General features: G+C 37.4%; 1 protein-coding gene across 2 annotated transcripts; it reads left to right on the forward strand.

Annotated features, from left to right (window-relative positions):
- Positions 1 to 10,166: 10,166 nt before the first annotated feature.
- LOC111580726 (cAMP-dependent protein kinase inhibitor alpha) lies at positions 10,167 to 17,590 on the forward strand. 2 transcript variants are annotated; one of them, XM_055014679.1, is made up of 3 exons: positions 10,167 to 10,479; positions 11,892 to 12,109; positions 13,802 to 17,590. In XM_055014679.1, exons 2-3 carry the CDS (start codon positions 11,947 to 11,949, stop codon positions 13,870 to 13,872), a joined length of 234 nt encoding a protein of 77 aa, XP_054870654.1. In that variant the 5' UTR covers positions 10,167 to 10,479; positions 11,892 to 11,946; the 3' UTR covers positions 13,873 to 17,590. The 2 variants fall into 2 exon arrangements, with proteins under 2 accessions (XP_054870654.1, XP_023144361.1); XM_023288593.3 differs by having other exon boundaries at positions 10,171 to 10,479; positions 11,919 to 12,109.
- Positions 17,591 to 18,266: the final 676 nt, after the last annotated feature.

The raw sequence follows: 18,266 nt of genomic DNA on the forward strand, positions 1-18,266 counted from the left end.
TTGTGATAGAGCGGTGGTATTACTATCTTTAGCCAAAATAAAAATTATAATGTGATTGTTTGATTAGCTCAGGGCATTTTACATAGCAAGGGCAAGACCTCACTTTCTACATTTTAAAGACAAGCCCAACAAATTCATACAACTCACTTTGAACAAGTACAGTGGGAAGACAAACATCCCTGTTAACATGAAGCAGAAGCAGGCTCAAAGTGGGTGCATTTTCCTCGACCTGTTAGGGTGAAAGTCGAATGAAAAGACAAAACAGGAACAGACACATTCTACAGGAATGGATAGAGCAGAATTACACTTAAGACATGAAAGGGTTATTTTCATGGAAAACCCTCTGAATATTTGACTTTAATACACAGAAATGACCCCTCTGGGGTGAAATCATTGACTGCAAAGGATCATTAAAGCCATATTTGCACAGTATTAGTGTTATCTGGGGATCTCATGTAATTTAAAAATTAACGGTCCACACCTCTGGTTCGTGTGGAGCATTTGCACAAATTGAGTGAAGTCTGGGTTTCACTCCAATTTACTGACATTATTGATGATTATAATATAAATAGGACTCCACATGATAAGCAATGAGACTGCTCAGACCGGACAGCAAAATGTGCCTTACTTCCTGCTGCCATGCATGCCATACATCTAATCATCGAGGTTTTTCTCTTCTGATGGATTTGGGTTTGCTTTTTCTGTGAATGGGTCTACATGCTGTGCATCCAATTTACACCCAAAATGCTGTCCAAACTTTCATTTATAATTGTCAGTGCAGCCTCCATGATTCTCGAGTGAGAAAGAGGCAAAAGAAAGGTACAGAAAAACATCACCAAGATGTTGATTCTCACAGGAGTAGCATTATCATGGGAACTATGTGTTTGACAGAAGATGGTAGGTAATTTGTGGTGCAATTTCTACTTCACGAATTACCGACATGACAGATTCTCGAGGGATTAAAATCACGGACAAACTCCACAATTATTCAAAATCAGAAGAGCTCCTCAGGTAATATGCGCCCCATGTGAATAAGGCTTAAATTGCTAATTTTACCATTTTAAGCTTAATAATGAATGGGTGATTTATTCCATTTGTGACACTCTCAAAGCATTGGAAATCCAGAGAAAGTCAAATATAATAAATATATTAACATGATGTACAGAGACTCGTCTTACCTGTGAGTTCCTAATTTGCCAGTTGAGTTGTTTTGCACTGGCAACATTTTCTTGTGTAGAAGTCTCATTAGTCAAACCCCATAAACTCGTGTGAGCTGGGGAGTTACGAGCAGAAAGTTGCACCTGAAGGAAAGTCTAATCCAGCTTTCTTTCAAACATTTTATAACTTTTCTGTTTCAACTGTGAGCTGCTGTATAGAATAAAGGTAAAAGCTCTGTGTATGAATTGGCTGGCCAAGATTCAAATCCCACTTGTAGCAGGAATCATCTTAGAAAAATGATATCTCAGTGAAAATAAACCCCACTTGCCCAGCCAGTGCTTTATGTTGGTATTCAGCAGCATCGCTTCCCCAAACCCCAGCGGCTGCAGCAGTGATTCAACACCAGCAGCAGCCACCAGACAGCCAAATCTCACATCATAATTGACCATGATTGATGCCTCCTTAACATCTCACCCCACTCTGCATCCAAACCAGCTGAGACCAACCCCAGCCCTTTTGTTCAATTGGCTAGAAAGAATACAATGCATGCCCAAAAATGTATGCCAAACCAGGACAAAGGGTTTACTAGAGGGAGTCGGAACACAAAAGGAGACAGGAAAAAGTTTGTAACCCAGTTGAACTGAGCGCTCCAAGTCCTCTGACTCTTTTCTATCTCTGGCTTTATCTACATTCATCTCCCTCTCATTCAGTCCTTCTCTTTTCTCCCTGTCCCTCTTTGTCTAGCATTTCTTTGTTCAGCCAACTGTAAGTTATTTCCAAATGCCACAGTCAGTGGCATCAGTGGCAAACTAAACCTTGCACACATTGTTCTCATATGCACAGTTTGCTTCACTGAACAAGAAATGACTTTGGATGTTCAGATTATCTGAACGTCACAGCCCAAATGTCATACCATGATGCTTGAAGAGGCAGGAAATTTAATTCAGATCATAAAATATCACTAAATATGAGCCAATGCATCTATGTCTCTGCAGTAGTGTAGGGCACATTCTCTTGAAAATCTGTTTCTTCATTTATTTACAGTGTCACCTCGAGCAAGCTCTCCTTGAGCTATTTCTCACAGTCGACTCCATTTGAGCTATTCTTATCTGTAGCCTATTCTCTGCTGTTCTAATGACCTGACATCTCCACGGGGATCATTAAAGTTTCATCTGACCTAATCTAAAAATTGAAGTCCCCTTAAGCAAGGCACTTGTCTGCTCCAGTGGAGCTGCTCAGCGTCCATCAGCGGGAGAATGTGGTTGTACTGAGAATCTGTACGTCTTGCAGGTGTCCAAAGCAGAGTGTGAAGCATGATGCTGCAGGGAGGAAAATATGCTCATTTAAACCTATTTTAACACTATGTATACACAGATGTACAGCTTTGATACCATCCTAAAAATTCTTGGTAATTTCTGCAATTATCGTGTTTACATGCACACCAGTATTCCACAATTCAAGGTGTGGAATTTATATGAAGAATAGTAGAATCTGGTTATTTATATCCCAGTATACGTCGTCCGTCTGACTCACCTCATCATTGCTCTATGGAAGGAAAAAACACTCTGCCTTGTTTGAATTTCTTTCAGCCACTCACTATCATACTGGGAAGGATAAAGGGTGCGAAGGATGCACTTGTTCCCTGATGGCTGGAATTGTTTTACTTTGGACATCCAATTAAAACATTGTGATCATATGAATTTGGTACATTTCCATTTATTTCTGAAGATATTGTACAGGTTATGCAAAAAATGAAAGGGCGCCAATAGTGGGGACCAGGAATGTATATGTATTTAAGAGTTTATTTAGGTGCTTATATTGGGGTCCAGTCCATAATTTCTAACCCTATAAATTTCAAATGCATACATAATGTGAGACAGTGGATGTAATGGAATTTTGACCTCAGATTAATGTATATAGTTGGTATTATGTATTCTCATTATCTTGATTTTGGCCACATCATGATTTGCAGCAGCCAGCCAATAATAATAATAATAATAATAATAACAATAATAATAATAATAATAATAATAATATAAAAAGCAGAACTTGACCTCTGAGGGAGTGAAGTGCACAGAGAGGACGGATGCTTTATAGGGAAGCATTGCAAGACTTGGAGACAAGGGTTTCAGCCAAACCAGAGCTCCAAGCCAAGCAAGTTTGAACAGGATATGATTCTAATTAATATCAAGTCACAGCCGACTTTGAGTGGAATGAAGAATCCCAGAGCTGCTTCACTCTCTAGGACGACCAAGAGTGTTTTTTTTAAAAAAGCTTTTTAGCTCCTGTGTTGGATGATTGGAATGGCTTATTATCTGGAGAATTGTGTTGTGTTGGATCATCTTACCGAATCTGATGACACTGTCTTGGCTTCTAATGCAGGAAACTGTCATCTTTAAAAAATCTCAAATGCCAGCCAAAAATTAATCATCTTCCTCATTAGCCCTGTAGGAAAAAGTGAACCCTCATCTTCTCGGAACACTTGAAGGACCGTCCTATGTTTATTGGACTTTGCTAACTTTGTTCCCAGCCTGGACTGTTACTGTTCTTCAGCATATACTCAAAGGACACTGTGACACACAAAACCCACAGCCACTCTGGAAACTTTTTGTTGGGCGATTCTTGTATAAGAAACTCTGATGTAACCCAGGACTGTGTAAGAAGAAATAATGGGACACTGCAGCTGTTGGTTTTGATGAAATATGAACAAACTAAATGGAATTTAGTTCAGAATTTCCCTATGAGGATCAATAAAGTTCTTCTGTTCTCTTCTAGTCTAACTAAAATGTATATGGAAGTGGTTCTAACAGGAAACTTGTGAAAAGACTGGTTTTGTTTGAAACAGATTCTGGAGAATAGGAAGGGATATTTAGGCAAAACTGCAACTGCTTTGGTTATCTTAATCTAATGTTATCCCTTACATCTACCTTTACATTCTTAATTTATTTTGTAGTATAGGTTACACTAAGAAGTCAGGCCTTTGTTTCATTCCTGGGTTGTCGATAGCAGATAATATCAGTAGGCCGACGTTATAGGACATCCCTATACTGGATGGACTTCCATGAACTTTGTCTCTTTCTTCTTTCTTTGGTTCTGTACTTTCACTTTTGTCCAGAACCCTGAGAAATCCCATCATCTTTAGCTGGATTAGGGGTTTGGTAGCATCCTTTAAATGTTTGCATGCTCACCTGCTGAACTAAGGTGATCATGAACACACCTTTCTCACTACACTGGCAGATTATGCCACAATCAGCTGCACGTATTTGGGAATTTGAACTTCGACTACAGAGTCCAAAGTAAAATCTGCAATGTTTATTCAATACAATTATGGCCGTGCTGCTTCTGTTTACTCTCATTTTGAAGTTTTGATTGAAATTTGACATCTGTACATAAAGTACCCCATACAGCAGCACTCTGCTACAGCTTAATCTCTCCAGTAGGAACATGAAAGTAGTTACCTTTCCCTTCTGACAAACAAATGTGGCAACAACAAATATTATATTTCATCTCCGAGAGCCAAAATGTATCTTTTGAAGGAAATTACATCATATATCACAATACTACCGAGAAATTACAGCGGTAAATTACCGAACGGCTCGCCAAGATTAGACTGTCCTCTAGCTGTCAAGATGACTGGTTGGTTTTAGTCGGCCAGGATCCTCACATCTTGGGGAAAAAAAAAACGATGACAGCTTTGAGCCTGACTCAAAATCTCTTCTGTTGCTACTGGTTGGAGGGAAATGCACTATTTGAACAGAGAGCAAAAACACTTGGAGCCATTTTGAATGTTTTTTGCTTGATGTGGACTGTTGGAATTGGAACAGTGCATGAGCCGAGTCAATGTTTCACAAATGTACAAAAATACAAGTAGAGAAAGACTTATGGCTTCGCTTTTTGGGGCTGTGATCGATCTTATTGTATTGCAGCATTCCTGATGTGATGAAATATGATTCATAGATGAATATTTACAAGCCTATGAATCAATTTGAAAGCAGCAGATTCCAGTCAGGGTGCTTTTAAAAATTATTTCCATGATTTGATGATGATGTAATGCACTTTATTTGATATATATGCTATTAAGCACACCATGAGTATAATGCAGAGTCGCTGACTTTTACAGTTTGTGTTGCTGTTTCCTTATTTTCTCTGCAGATGGATTGTGAAATAAACAGGTTTTACCTTATTGTTTCCCTCTATTGGTTTTCTGAGAATCCACTTGGTAATAAAGTGGAGCTCAAAACAACATCTTTTCAGTAGAACTCGCTGCCTTTATCAAAATTTCAGAGGTGTTTTATGAACTTTGACTGGCTCCTTTGCATCGGACACCTTTAATTTCCTTTTTTGCCGCTACTCAGCACAGCAGCAGCTCTCTAACTCCACTACATCTCCCCATATAATAAAAAAGACAAATAGTGTCAGTAATGTGGGCTGACAGGAGAATGTATTCCTTATTGTACGGTGCATAAATACACAAAAGTGTATAAATACAAGGATCTGCTGCAATAAGTCACTGTGTGTAAACAACATGTGAAATGTGCCTTTACGAGGGATTCATATCCTCTCACAGGGTTATATTTAACCGCTACCAGTAATATTCAGAATTCACAGAGAACAAAAATGCTATTAAAAAATACTGCTCTTGGTCTTAATTAAAACTTAACAGACAAAGCCAGTGAGATTAATGCTTAGATTATTTTTTATGTGGCGAGCAGCTCCTCCTGTGATGAATTCCTGTGCAGATTCGGATCTTCTGCGGTGAATAAAGCATGATGCTGCCTTCATTGGGGTCTGAGTTGTGTTCTTTTCTGGGGAAGCAGCTTGTAAAGAAATTCCACCCTCTGAAGGTTAAACTTCATGTAAAAATGAAAGAGACAGAAAGAAGCTCTGGGCAGAAAGAGACTTTGTCAGACGGAGAGTGAAAAATGTAATGTTTATTTAAGGGACAAAGGAAGACGGTATGAGTTTCAGTAATCCACCCCAAACTTCAGAAATTGTTGCATGTGTTCTTGAGCTTGTAGATCTTTTTAAAATATTGTTAATCATTATATTATACTATAAACATCCTCCTAAGGTTCAGATGAATTGCTCAGTATGATGTACATTGTTAGGTAGATAACAACATCGCACATCACACTGTGAAATTACAGTCTGCTTTAGATACATTCCAGATTGAGTCATGCTGAAATAAAACTTGTGATTTTCAAAACCACAGAGGAGAATCTTACCTCTTGCCCATAATCACAACCTTTAAGATTCTCACAGTGAATTTGCTAGATACAAATATTTACATATACTGATTTGAAATGTACTCACTTTACAGTAAACTGAAGAGCTTAGTTTTCCCTCTGTTAGTTGGAAGGCCACTGTTCAATCTGTTATTACACCACTGTCCAATAAGAAACCATTTCAAAAGGGTTTATAAGCTGGAACAGTCTGTCAGTCTGTTTACATGTACAGTCCTCCACAAGGAAATATTAGGAAAGTGTTTATTTAGGATTCCAAAATTGAAGTGTCACTCCTCTCTTAAATAACTAATCATTAGCTTCTCTATTAAGTTTGAGTAGGAATTACTCAATAACTAGTGTTTTACTTGCAGCTATTTCCTCATTCCTTTCTCCTTGATAAATTCTCAAAATTTTGTGTCCTTCATTACAAAGTCTGCAATCAATGTATTAATTAATGGCTAACACGTTATTTACTAATACTTTTAACCAAGACCTCTCAAAGTCAAGACATCGATCAGCATCCGAACCGAACAGCAGATCAGTCCAGGTCCTTCCCAAATCTCAAGTTACAAATACAACACATTTCTACTGATCAATAAATTATTTGTACTGGTAAATATGTGGTATAACTGGAGAAATTTACAGCAATGCCATCCTCAGATAAATGTTTAATGCGGCTTATTCCCCCATCGTTGAAATTGTTGTCGTGGCAACGCCAACCGATGCAGCAGTGTTGTTGCTGTCAAGTTCACGCAACACCACACAAGAGAATTTGCTTCTAAATCACAGAATACAGTGTGTCTCATTTGCTCTACAACCACTGCAAATCTAAGAATATATCTAAATCAGTTAAATATGGACTGAGCCAGGTTTTTACTCGATTTTGTGCTGATGAGATCATGAGAGATGCTTCATTAGAGGTCACATTGATGCAACTGATTGGAGGAAAACCGTTTTCTCCAATTACACTCGAATATATTTCAACTATCTCAATAACAGTTTTGATTGAAATGTTTGTTGCTTAAAAGTTCTAAGTAAGTTGATCAAATGTTGTTTTGTTTTTGCCGATCCCTCTGGACACCTGACCAAAAGTGGAATTCAGATGTGGAGCTGTAATAATTGTCATAATAACTTTGGGTTTGCAGGTTGTGGAAAATCTGTCTCCAGCTTTGCTCTCGTTTGCTTTTTCATTCATTATGGTCACATCTCCAGCGGACTGTATGAGCACTTATCTTCTGGGAAAGTGCTCACGCAGTCTCCGGGGAAAAATCTATTTATAAGCTGCTGGCGAACATTTATGATTGCAGACTTGTTTTGATTAAAAAAATAAATAAATAAAAAATTTAAATTAAACTAGCCGTCAATATGCATGGAAATTAAAAAATAGTGGAAATGTAGAGAGAACAACACAACAAATGGAAAGAATTTGTGACCAAAAGTTGTTGTTTTTCATAGCATAAAGCAGAGTATTAGTAAATCATTTATTAACCATTAATAAATAATAATAATATAGTAATTGCAGCTTTAAAAAAGTAGTGCATGATCAGAAGATGCATATTTTATACAGTGTACACATGGATCTTTGCTCTTAAAGGGCTAGATAGGGTGTATTAACAGCGCCTTCTTTAGCAGAATAACTGTATTATTTATTAATGATGCACTGCATAAAAATGAACTGCACGGTGCAAAATGAAATAAGGATAGGGAATAATAAGGATAATAAAACACATTCAGGAGTTGAAAATGTTATTTGAGATTCTTAATGTGCAGCCAATGATCTGTGTGTGTGTGTGTCTGAAACATGAAATGTGACCGTGAAAAACCGTGTAGCTGAGGCAACATGGTTTCAGCTCAGCGCTAACAGAGAGAATTTTTGAAATGTGCTCCTCTGAGGATTGTTTCTCACACTGGAAACACCTGCAGTAAGATCAGAGGTGAGCTGAAGCACAGCGGCGAACGGTGAATAAGTGAAGTGGGCTTTTTTTTTTTTTTTTGTGAAGTGAGCTTTTGTAGATCCTTTTGCCAGCCAACATCGAACAGAGAAGAGGATATTGCTCAGCTCGTGAAGCTGCAGAGAGCGAGCTGAACTCAGTCACTAATCCGATTCCTTTGCAAAAACTTCCCAAATGTGTCCTGCTGAATCCCTTTGCCTCTAGTACAAAGAGCGGGAGGTGTTTCCACAGCAACACGCTTGAAGATGCAGGTGGAGCTGGAGTCAGGGGTGTTTAAATGTCAGCACACACCAGTTATATCTACTGTTTGGATCCATGAGGACGCTGAAATTATCCTCGTTTTTGCTTTATTGAAGTAATATGATTAGAAGATGTATAAGACCTTACTTTTCATCACAGCAGGAGCTATATTGATGCCTGAAAATATCATAATGTGATGTAATTTCAACAATTTAATACCAAAATTATACAAGAAATGGCCTCCTCAGACTCTTAGCAGAGAGTGTTGGGTGGTTAATACACATTTTAATACATCAAAATGTGTTGTTTGTTAAAGCAAAGGCACTATAGCTGTTTTTCTTGCTAACAGCAGTGCCACCTTGTGGCGTGAAAAAGCATTGCTGACACTGATCTGGCAGTAGGCTGTTTAACAAGTGTCGTCCTGTGGGTCAAAACTGACCCGTTTAAGTGGTTTGAAAATGTGGAAAAATATATATTTTCACAGTGAAACTTCTGATGTCCACATTTTCAACATTTTTGGGAAATATTTGAACATTTCTGGTGGAAAAAAAGAAATGTTAAAAATGTTTCTTAAGAATATTCACAAAAAATCAACCAAAATCCAGTGAATTTCACTGGATTTTGGTTGGTTTTTATGTGGATGTTCTTAAAACAATATTAGAAGTTTTACTGATATATATGTAATCACTTTAGATATTTTTAGGATTTTTTGAAAGATTTTTGCAAATTTTTTTGAAAATATTTACAAGAATTTTCTTGCCAAATTTGGGGTATTTTTAAAATAAAACATTTAAGGAATTATTGGAATTTTTTAAAAATAAAACCTTTAAGGGAAACTGATTTTCTTCCTGAAGGTTTTGCAAATTTTCAGAAATTTGGGGAATTTTTTTGCTTAATTTTTGGATTTTTTTTTTCAGACAAGGAAACAATATTTTTTGGTGCCCGTAAATGAGGACAATAGGAGGGTTAATGTGGCAAATGACTATTCTAGCTGGAAACGACAGATTTTTAATGGAATATCTACATTGGGGTACAGAGGAACATTTCCAGCAACTGTCATTCTAATGCTATATATATGTATATATATATATATATATATATATATATATATATATATATATATATATATATATATATATATATATATATATATATATATATATATATATATAAAAATTGCACAGATTTGTTCATTTGTTCTTTTTTTAAATAATATGCTATTGCACATGCTATGATATGATATTGCATGTTGGTAAAAGCTTTTTTTTCTTGTTTTATTTTTCTTTGTTGTTGTTTTTATTGCACATTGAAGGTTATTGCACAGATATTTCACACTGATGAGGTTTTTTGCGTATATATTTTTCGTGCTGACATTTATGGGGATCAGTAGTGGTTTGTTTTCACTTTGAATTTTACGGCCTGTACTGTGTATCACAAATAAAACCTCTTTAAACTCTTTAATCTTGGATGGCTTCATTTCCGCAGTGGCCCTGAACGCATCCTGCTGGTCGGTGCAGCTCAGAGCTCTCTCCTCTCATCCTTTTGTGTCCGCTGACCAATCAGCGCTCAGATTCGGTCTTCCGGCCGCTGATTGGTCGAGAAGGAGGAAGATGCGACGGCCATGGAGAATAGATTGAGGACTTTTCAAACCGATGTGATTGATATTTGGACATTTCAGGCCCTGACACGGCGCCGTGTGTAATGTAATCTCACTGGATCGGTACTTACCGGACGCTGCTCGGTGTCGGCGGTTTGTTTTGTTCTCGTTTGAATCCTCTGGCTCGGTTTTGTTTGTGGTGTCGGATCGTTTGATGTGATGTCGGGCCCTTTGCGCTGCTTTAGGTGAAGTCACTCCCTGCAGAATGTAGCTTCGGGTTATATCACCAGAACAGTCGTCACTGGAGGTAAGGAGACACTGAAAACTGGACTTTAACGCAGTATTACTGTTTGTGAGTCGATATGGGGATCAGATTTGACATGTGGTCCCGGTTTTAAATCCGATCGTCGACTTGTGGGCCTTTGGATGGACGAGCTGCCTGGTGGAGCTGCATGAAAATCACTCAGGCTTGAAACATGTGAAATGCAATACATAAATCAGTGTGCGTGTTTGAATTGAATTAGTGCATAATGTAAGATAAGAAAAGCCTGTATTCATGCAAGGTTACAGCAGCAAAGATTCTTGCAAATTTCCCCACTGTGGCATTAATAAAGGGGTCAATATATAATTGAGGGACTTTTGAAGTCCATGGGATATATCTTGCATACATTTTTATTAAAAGTAAAAACAAGCTAGTGTTTTTCTATGTTCATTATGATCATGTCTTTACAAATTCCATAATTATTTTTTATGAAAACAATCACTTATTAATTAAAAAAATGACTGGATATCACTGAAATGTCAACTAAATAACCATCTGAATTTAATAACAACCACCTTCTAATTAGCTAAACAATAATAAAATGAGCTTATTCAAAAATGTTTTGATTGTGTTCTTTTTATTAAGTTGAGATAATCATGACAGATGTTTCTTTTTTTGGCACTATATCAAATTTTAAATGGAAAATGACAAATTATCTGCGTTACCCGTTACAAAAACACCTCTCAAGGAAGTGTGTTAATTCCAGATCACATGACCTGCTCCACATGATGTCATTTCCTCCTGAAGAAAAGACTGGCCAGACTCCAAGGCTTTCTGAGATATTTAATATAAAGTAGTGTGTGAGTCAAGTGTGGATTTATGGCATGTCAATAGGTTAGGTACAATATCTTTATAAATAAATTTCAGTTTTACTCAGTTGTATATATAATATTTAGAAGAATCTTTGTCTAAAAATACAATGTGGTGTTTGGTTATAATAAAAAAAATGTTGATTTTAGGCCTGAAAACAGCAAAAATGTCAACTATGTTACAAAAAGTCCCACAATTATATATTGACCCACCTACTGGAACCGATGATGCCACAGTAAAGTTGGGTGAAGTTGTGTCCAAGACCCTGTCTGCACATGACTCCCTTTATCATGATGTATGTTAGTCTAAAAATAAAACTTTCATTTTGAAACAGCACTAAAAGCAGCAATTGGGCCACATTTTTGACAAGATAAGCCTTTGGGTCAATATATAATTGCGAGACTTTTTGTAACATAGTTGACAGGTAAAGACATCATCATAATGAACATAAAAAACATTAGCTTGTTTTTACTTTTAATAAAAATGTATGTAAGATATATCCCATGGACTTCAAAAGTCCCTCAGTTAAATATTGACCCAGTAGCTTCCAGCACACTGTGATATATTTTGTACTGGAATCCATGCAGGTAAAGAAGCAGCTGATCTCCTTGCAGGTGTTGCTGTGTGAACGATGCACGAGCGATGTCTGATGTTGAGGCCACGTACGCAGACTTCATCGCCTCTGGCAGGACGGGCCGCAGGAACGCCCTGCACGACATCCTGCAGAGTCCCACCGACCCCGAGGGACGAGAGCTGCCCCTCACCCTGTCCCTGTCCCAGCTGCACATCAACGCTGGAGGGGGAGGTACGCTGCTGCACCGTAAAGCACTGCTCACTGAACTAACCAAAAAATATAAAAACTGTACTTAATATCCAACTGAAAAAATCTGTGTTTTTATGAATTATTGTAATTTAGTTGATCATAAAGTTACAATATTTTTACAATAATTAAATGTTTTCCACTATTTCAGAGAAAAACCATGTATATTACGTGATATTATTATATTACATTCTGGTGGTCCCTCACCATATCGCAGTTCACTTTTCACAGTCTCACTGTATCACCTATTTTTCAATTTTATTTGGTATTGTAGATTTTTCACTATGTCGCAGGATTTTGCAATGCATAGGTCTTTTTATATATTTATTATTGTGGCCGGCTGTGTTGAAGAACAACGCTGGAGAATGGAAGTCTACCTTTGATGCACTCTGCAACTGGCGGATGCTTTTATTTTGACACACACAGGGAACAGCACTATACAAAATGTGGCAGGAAGTCATCAAACACTTCACACTAACGGTCCTGAAACCTTAACACTTAACCAAACTATCCAGGCTGACTAAACCACAAAAACACAATAAAACACAAACACGAATAATACTGTAACACTAACATGAACCACAGCAATGACATTTAAACCCCCAACACCCCGAACTCCCATGGTGCATTGCAGCACAGCAGCTCAGCCATAGACCGGCCCTGCGATTGCTACATTAATTATTTTTGCAGTAAAATAAGCATTGTCTAGCCTAAAAACTGTAAAACAATATAAAAAATATGTAGAAATAATAATTGAAACATATTAAAAGAATATTAAATCGAAATAAAATGCGTAGAGTACAGTGCTGGGTACAGCATCAATCTCCTCCTGTGTGTAGCAGCATTCAGTATCTGGCCTTGTCTGTTTCACATAGACATCTGGTCACTGCTAGTGTTGCTCTGTGGTGTTGTGCAGTGTGTGGGGAGGGTTTATAAAGCCTTAAAATATATAGAAATAATAAGTAAGTGTAGCCTGGCAAAATTAACACTGCATAGGACACAGAAATATAATTTGGGTTCTTTATTCTGGACAAAATTAACTGTTTTTTTTTTCAATGGATAAAATAATTAAACAATAAATAAAAGAAATTGCAACACTGACTTGCTGCACTGCACACAAAACTGCAATCTGCTAGGAATTTCTGGTGCTACTTCCGGTGCAACCAAATAAAATTACACTGGTAAAAAAGTCTAGATAAGACTGAAAAGCTACACATGAAGCGAAACAAAACTACATAAAAATATAAATGTAGTAACTCCCCCCGACAACGCGGGCTTCACAACACTCGACTTAATGGACAGACGTGGGCTCTAGCCTAGCAGCTCCTAGCAGTCTTCATGTTTCTTAGAAAACCAGAGATAACAACGCCGGTCAAACAGTGTGTGTTGCGCTCACGAAGGAAAGAGAGCTTCCTGATTGTGGTGGTCCCTAGTGGAGCCCCAAAATCTTGCGTTGTCACAGGAGGTTATCCCCCCCCCCCAAAAAAAAAAGAACCAGGAGTGCCCTCTAGTGGCGTTTTGTGTAAACAGCACTTAATTTTCCACCTGGTTACATAAGGTTGCTACTTTGCTGATTGTCATCCATCATGGGGCAGTCTGGAACGTAACCCCCGTGATAGACAAGTTACCACTATAGATTATATAAATAATGCTGAACTTTTCTCTCTTTTCCTGCAGATGGAGACGACACTGAGGACAGCCAGAGCTCCTCTTCCATCCAGAGGGAGGCCGAGCAGAGGAACAGTTAACCTGCTGCACACTCCCACCGGCAGACAGAGAGCTGAAGGATGGTTTCCAGTCGTGGTGGTGATGAATCAGTTCGTCCAAAGCGGGCTGATAGCTGGAGGGTAGTACCGTGACTGCTGATGTGCCTTCAAACAGGGCACTGACCCCCAAAACCCACTGTAGAAGTGCTGCGATGTGACTACCCAGTGCTCCGTGTGAATCTACTGTGCACTAGAATAACAGATTGATTGCAGGGTGCTTTTCAGAGTCAGGGTAAGCAGAAAGACAGATTTGTAGCTCTTGTAAAGCTGATTTTTACTTTCAGTCTTAGTTACTAAACACAACCGGCGGGAGGACTGAAATATACAAAGAAAACAGACGGGGCACCTGTGTGAGTTTTGTAGGCGTTCAAGCAATTTGTAAGAGCACTGAGACGAGCTGATGCAACGGTCGCAGTGGAAGTAGCATGTTTGTAGAGGTAGTGATGCTGGTAGAGACTGTATTGCCAGGTAATGGCTTGTGCTTCCTTTAAATTGACAGTACTGCGGAGGGGGAAATGGATTCAGCTGTAGTGGAGCTGCGACAAAAACTCACAGGCTTGACTCAGTTGTGTATAGTAGAAAGCAGCGGGCTGTAGCAGAGCTGGAGGTGTGACATTTACAGTCGGTATGGATGAAGCGTTTCAGTGGCTCTGTGGTTTTAAAAAAAGAAATGAAATGATGATGTGTACTATCTTTAAAAATGTTTATACTTTTTTTTTTTTTTTTTTTTTTAAACTTTTCTAACAATGCCATTATAATCACAACCCTACAGGAGTAGTTTGACATTTTTGGAAGTATACTTTCTTGTTGAGAGTTAGATGTATATGTAACTAGAGTTAGCAGAAGATTAGCATAGCCTAGCATAAAGACTGGAAACAAAGTGAAACAACTAGCTTTGCTGTGTCCAAAGGTAGCTAAATTGACCTGCCTCCACCTTTAAAGCTCACCAGTTAACATGTAATATCCTGTTTGTGTTTGTTTTTTTTTTTACACAAGGTAAGATGTAAAAACAACAATTAGCGGTTTTGCTGAAAGCTATGTGCCAAAGGGTTTCTGTGCTGGAAGCCGTTGGTTTGCGACCAGTTGAGACTCCATTACGTCATGTTTTGTACAAATTAAGCTGAAGTTAAATAACACACTACTTAGTGAGCTATAGAGATGCTGATTGGTGGATTTGTTACCTTTGGACAGTTAGCCAGGTTAGCATTCCTGCTTGTGTGCAGTCTTTGTGCTGTATAGATGTAATATGGGCCTCGTGTGGCCATCTCTGATTTTGACCTTTAGCTTCCACTTGCTACAGTTAGCCAAACTTAACTTGCTAATAATTTATTAAAGCTGCAAATCATTTAAATTTAGCACTATATGACCTCTATGGTAGCTACAGCATTAGTGTCCATACAACATTTTGACTGGCAGAAAAATACTCAAATGAAGCACTGAGATGAAATGCATACATTCACTTTTTTTCAACAAAAATCAATATCTTAACAGTGTATCGCCATTCTGTATGTAGACAAGCATCATCCCTTGTTCTGATCATTTCATGTGACATATTATATAGCTCAAAATAAACATAAATTGGCCAGAATCTGTTTTCAGGTTCAGAGATTTTCAACCAGAAGTGCAAAAAGTGGCTCTGATAAAAGACATTCAGAGAAAAATGTGGACACTTAGTCATACAACAAACTCAACTAGCTACCTATGTTGCTTTACATTAGCTTCCTGTTTTTACAGTGGAAATGTTCACCAATGATATAAAAGCCATTGTATAAAAGATGGCTGTAGCAACTGAGACGTCACCCATTGGTTTGTCAACTACTGAAATAAGAGATGGTGAACCAGAGACTGAAAACTCAAGGACACAGTGCAATCTGTCAATCAAAAGGTAGCCTAACCCTAAAAAATGTCCTGATTTGTCATCTATTGTACTTTAAATGGGACCATCATTTACCAAGTGAACCCCATGCTGTATGGAAGGAGACTTGAAGCTAGCGATTTAGACCATAAAGTCGAAACAAATGAAATGAGAACCATGTTTATTTTCCCATAGACTTCTATAAAATTGTACTTCTTTTTGCAGGCAGAGGAGTCGCCTCCTGCTGGTCAATAAAAGGAATGCAGGTTTAAGGTACTTCCACATTGGCTTCACTTTTTAGAGCCGCTAGCTACATCCAGCTTTTATATACAGTCTGTGAGGCTTCACTTGTCCATACAGTGTTGCAGGTTACTGGTAATGATTCTTAACATTAACTTCCATTGTTATCTAGAAGCAGATTTATGAATATGAATTAACCCTCCTGTTGTCTTCATTTATGGGCACCATAAAAAGTTGTTCCCTTGTCTGAAAAAAATCCCAAAACTCAGCAAAATATTCCCCAAATTTCTGAAAAAAATTTGCAAAATCTTCAGGAAGAAAATTCAAAAAATTCCTTAAAACTTTCCCTTAGCTAGATTTAAAAAAAAAAATCCCCAAATTTGGCAAGAAATTAAAAAAAAAAAAAATTTAAATGTAAATATTTTCAAAAAATGAATAAAAATCTTCCCAAAAAAATCCTAAAAAATATCTAAAGTGATTTGTTTGTTTGTGCGAAATTTGCTGGATTTTGGTCTATTTTTTTTCTGAATGTTCTTAAAGAAACATTTTTTTTAGCATTTCTTTCTTTGCACCAAAAAATGTTCGAAAATTTCCCAAAAGTTGAAAATTTAGAAATTTTCACTGTGAAAATATATATATTTTTTCCACATTTTTAAACTTTAAAATGGGTCAATTTGACCCGCCGGACGACACAAGGGTTAAAGAATTAAACATGGACTAGACTGTATGTAATATTGCCAATATAGTATGGAATCATTTTCTTACACAGTATGCCCATGTCATAAAAAAATGGACTTCCCCTCTGTGTTGGGATGAATAAATATTGCATTAACACATATTTTGAACAACCCAAAATACAAAATTACAAGCTTTGAATATTTCCCCTTATGCCTAAAGATGTTTATTAATTTCTTCCATTGATTTCCAGGTGAAGGAGCAACACTGTTAATGTTTTAGAATGCTGGTGATTTATGATCAGCAGTAGATAAGCAGGTTCAATCAGCCACTGGCTCCTGCAGCTACATATTTGCATGCATGACATGCATGACAGCGTTATCGATCTTCCCATCGGACACTCAGAAGCGAATTCAATAAGACCCAAAATGCCAAACTATTCCTTAAATGTGGATATGCAATACTCAGTGGAGCTTCCAGTAACTGCAAGATTTGTTTGTGTAAAAGTTTCTATCTCTGACACTGAAACTGACCTACATTCCTGCTGCTTTGTGTAACAGCTGATAGTAATCATAATAATCACCTGTATAGACCATCACGCATGCACTTTTAAACCTGTGTCTTCTGTCATTTTCCTCTCCGACTATAACCTTCGACTTCCATTCATGATAACATAGAGGCCGATGTAACTCTTTTTTTTGTTATTGTCATTCAATCAGGTGTTCAAGTTGTAAACTGCCGTGACTGTGTAGTGACTCACTCTGGCTTCAAGAAGACTGTGTAAAACCAAGCTGTTCATTATTCCGCATGTTAAAAGTAGGGCAGGTGCATGACTCCGCCAAATGTTTAGGTGTTTGTCTGAAAGTCTGTAAACATATTTTCTACTTCTGGTGTCAAACAAAGTGAAATAAATAATGGAGGAGAGTAAAATGACGAGTGTTCTGTGTTTATGTACGTTTGCAGCTTGACCAGCAGGTGGCACTGTGGGAGAATATATGGGTCAGTAGATAATTGAGGGACGTTTGAAGTCCATGGGATACATCTTCCACACATTTTTATTAAAAGTTAAAAAAAAGAAGTTTTTATGTTCATTATGATCATGTCTTTACAAATTCCATCATTATTTATTATGGAAACAATCATTTATTAAGAAAAAATGACTGGATATCACTAAAATGTCAACCAAATAACCATCTGAATTTAATAACAACCACCTTCTAATTAGCTAAACAAGAATAAAATGAGTTTATTCAAAAATTGTTTTGATTGTGTTCTTTTTATTAACTACAGATAATCATGACAGATATTTATTTTTGGTGATATATCAAATTTTAAATGGAAAATAACAAATTGCATCACTTTCAACTAAGTTCCCCATTACAAAAACACCTCTCATGGAAGTGTATTAATTCCAGATCACATGACCTGCTCCACATGATGTCATTTCCTCCTGAAGAAAAGACTGGCAAGACTCCAAGGCTTTCTGAGTTATTTAATATAAAGTAGTGTGTGAGTCAAGTGTGGATTTATGGCATGTCAACAGGTTTACTACATTATCTTTATAAATAACTTTCAATTTCAATTTTACTCAACTGTATATATAATA

This window comes from Amphiprion ocellaris, chromosome 10, assembly GCF_022539595.1.
Source record: "Amphiprion ocellaris isolate individual 3 ecotype Okinawa chromosome 10, ASM2253959v1, whole genome shotgun sequence".
Taxonomy (NCBI): Eukaryota; Metazoa; Chordata; class Actinopteri; family Pomacentridae; genus Amphiprion; species Amphiprion ocellaris.

Coding starts and splice junctions, on each gene's coding strand:
- LOC111580726 (XM_055014679.1), top strand. CDS start 11,947: ATGTCTGATGTTGAGGCCACGTACGCAGACTTCATCGCCTCTGGCAGG. Junction 12,110..13,801: donor CATCAACGCTGGAGGGGGAG/GTACGCTGCTGC, acceptor CTTTTCCTGCAG/ATGGAGACGACACTGAGGAC.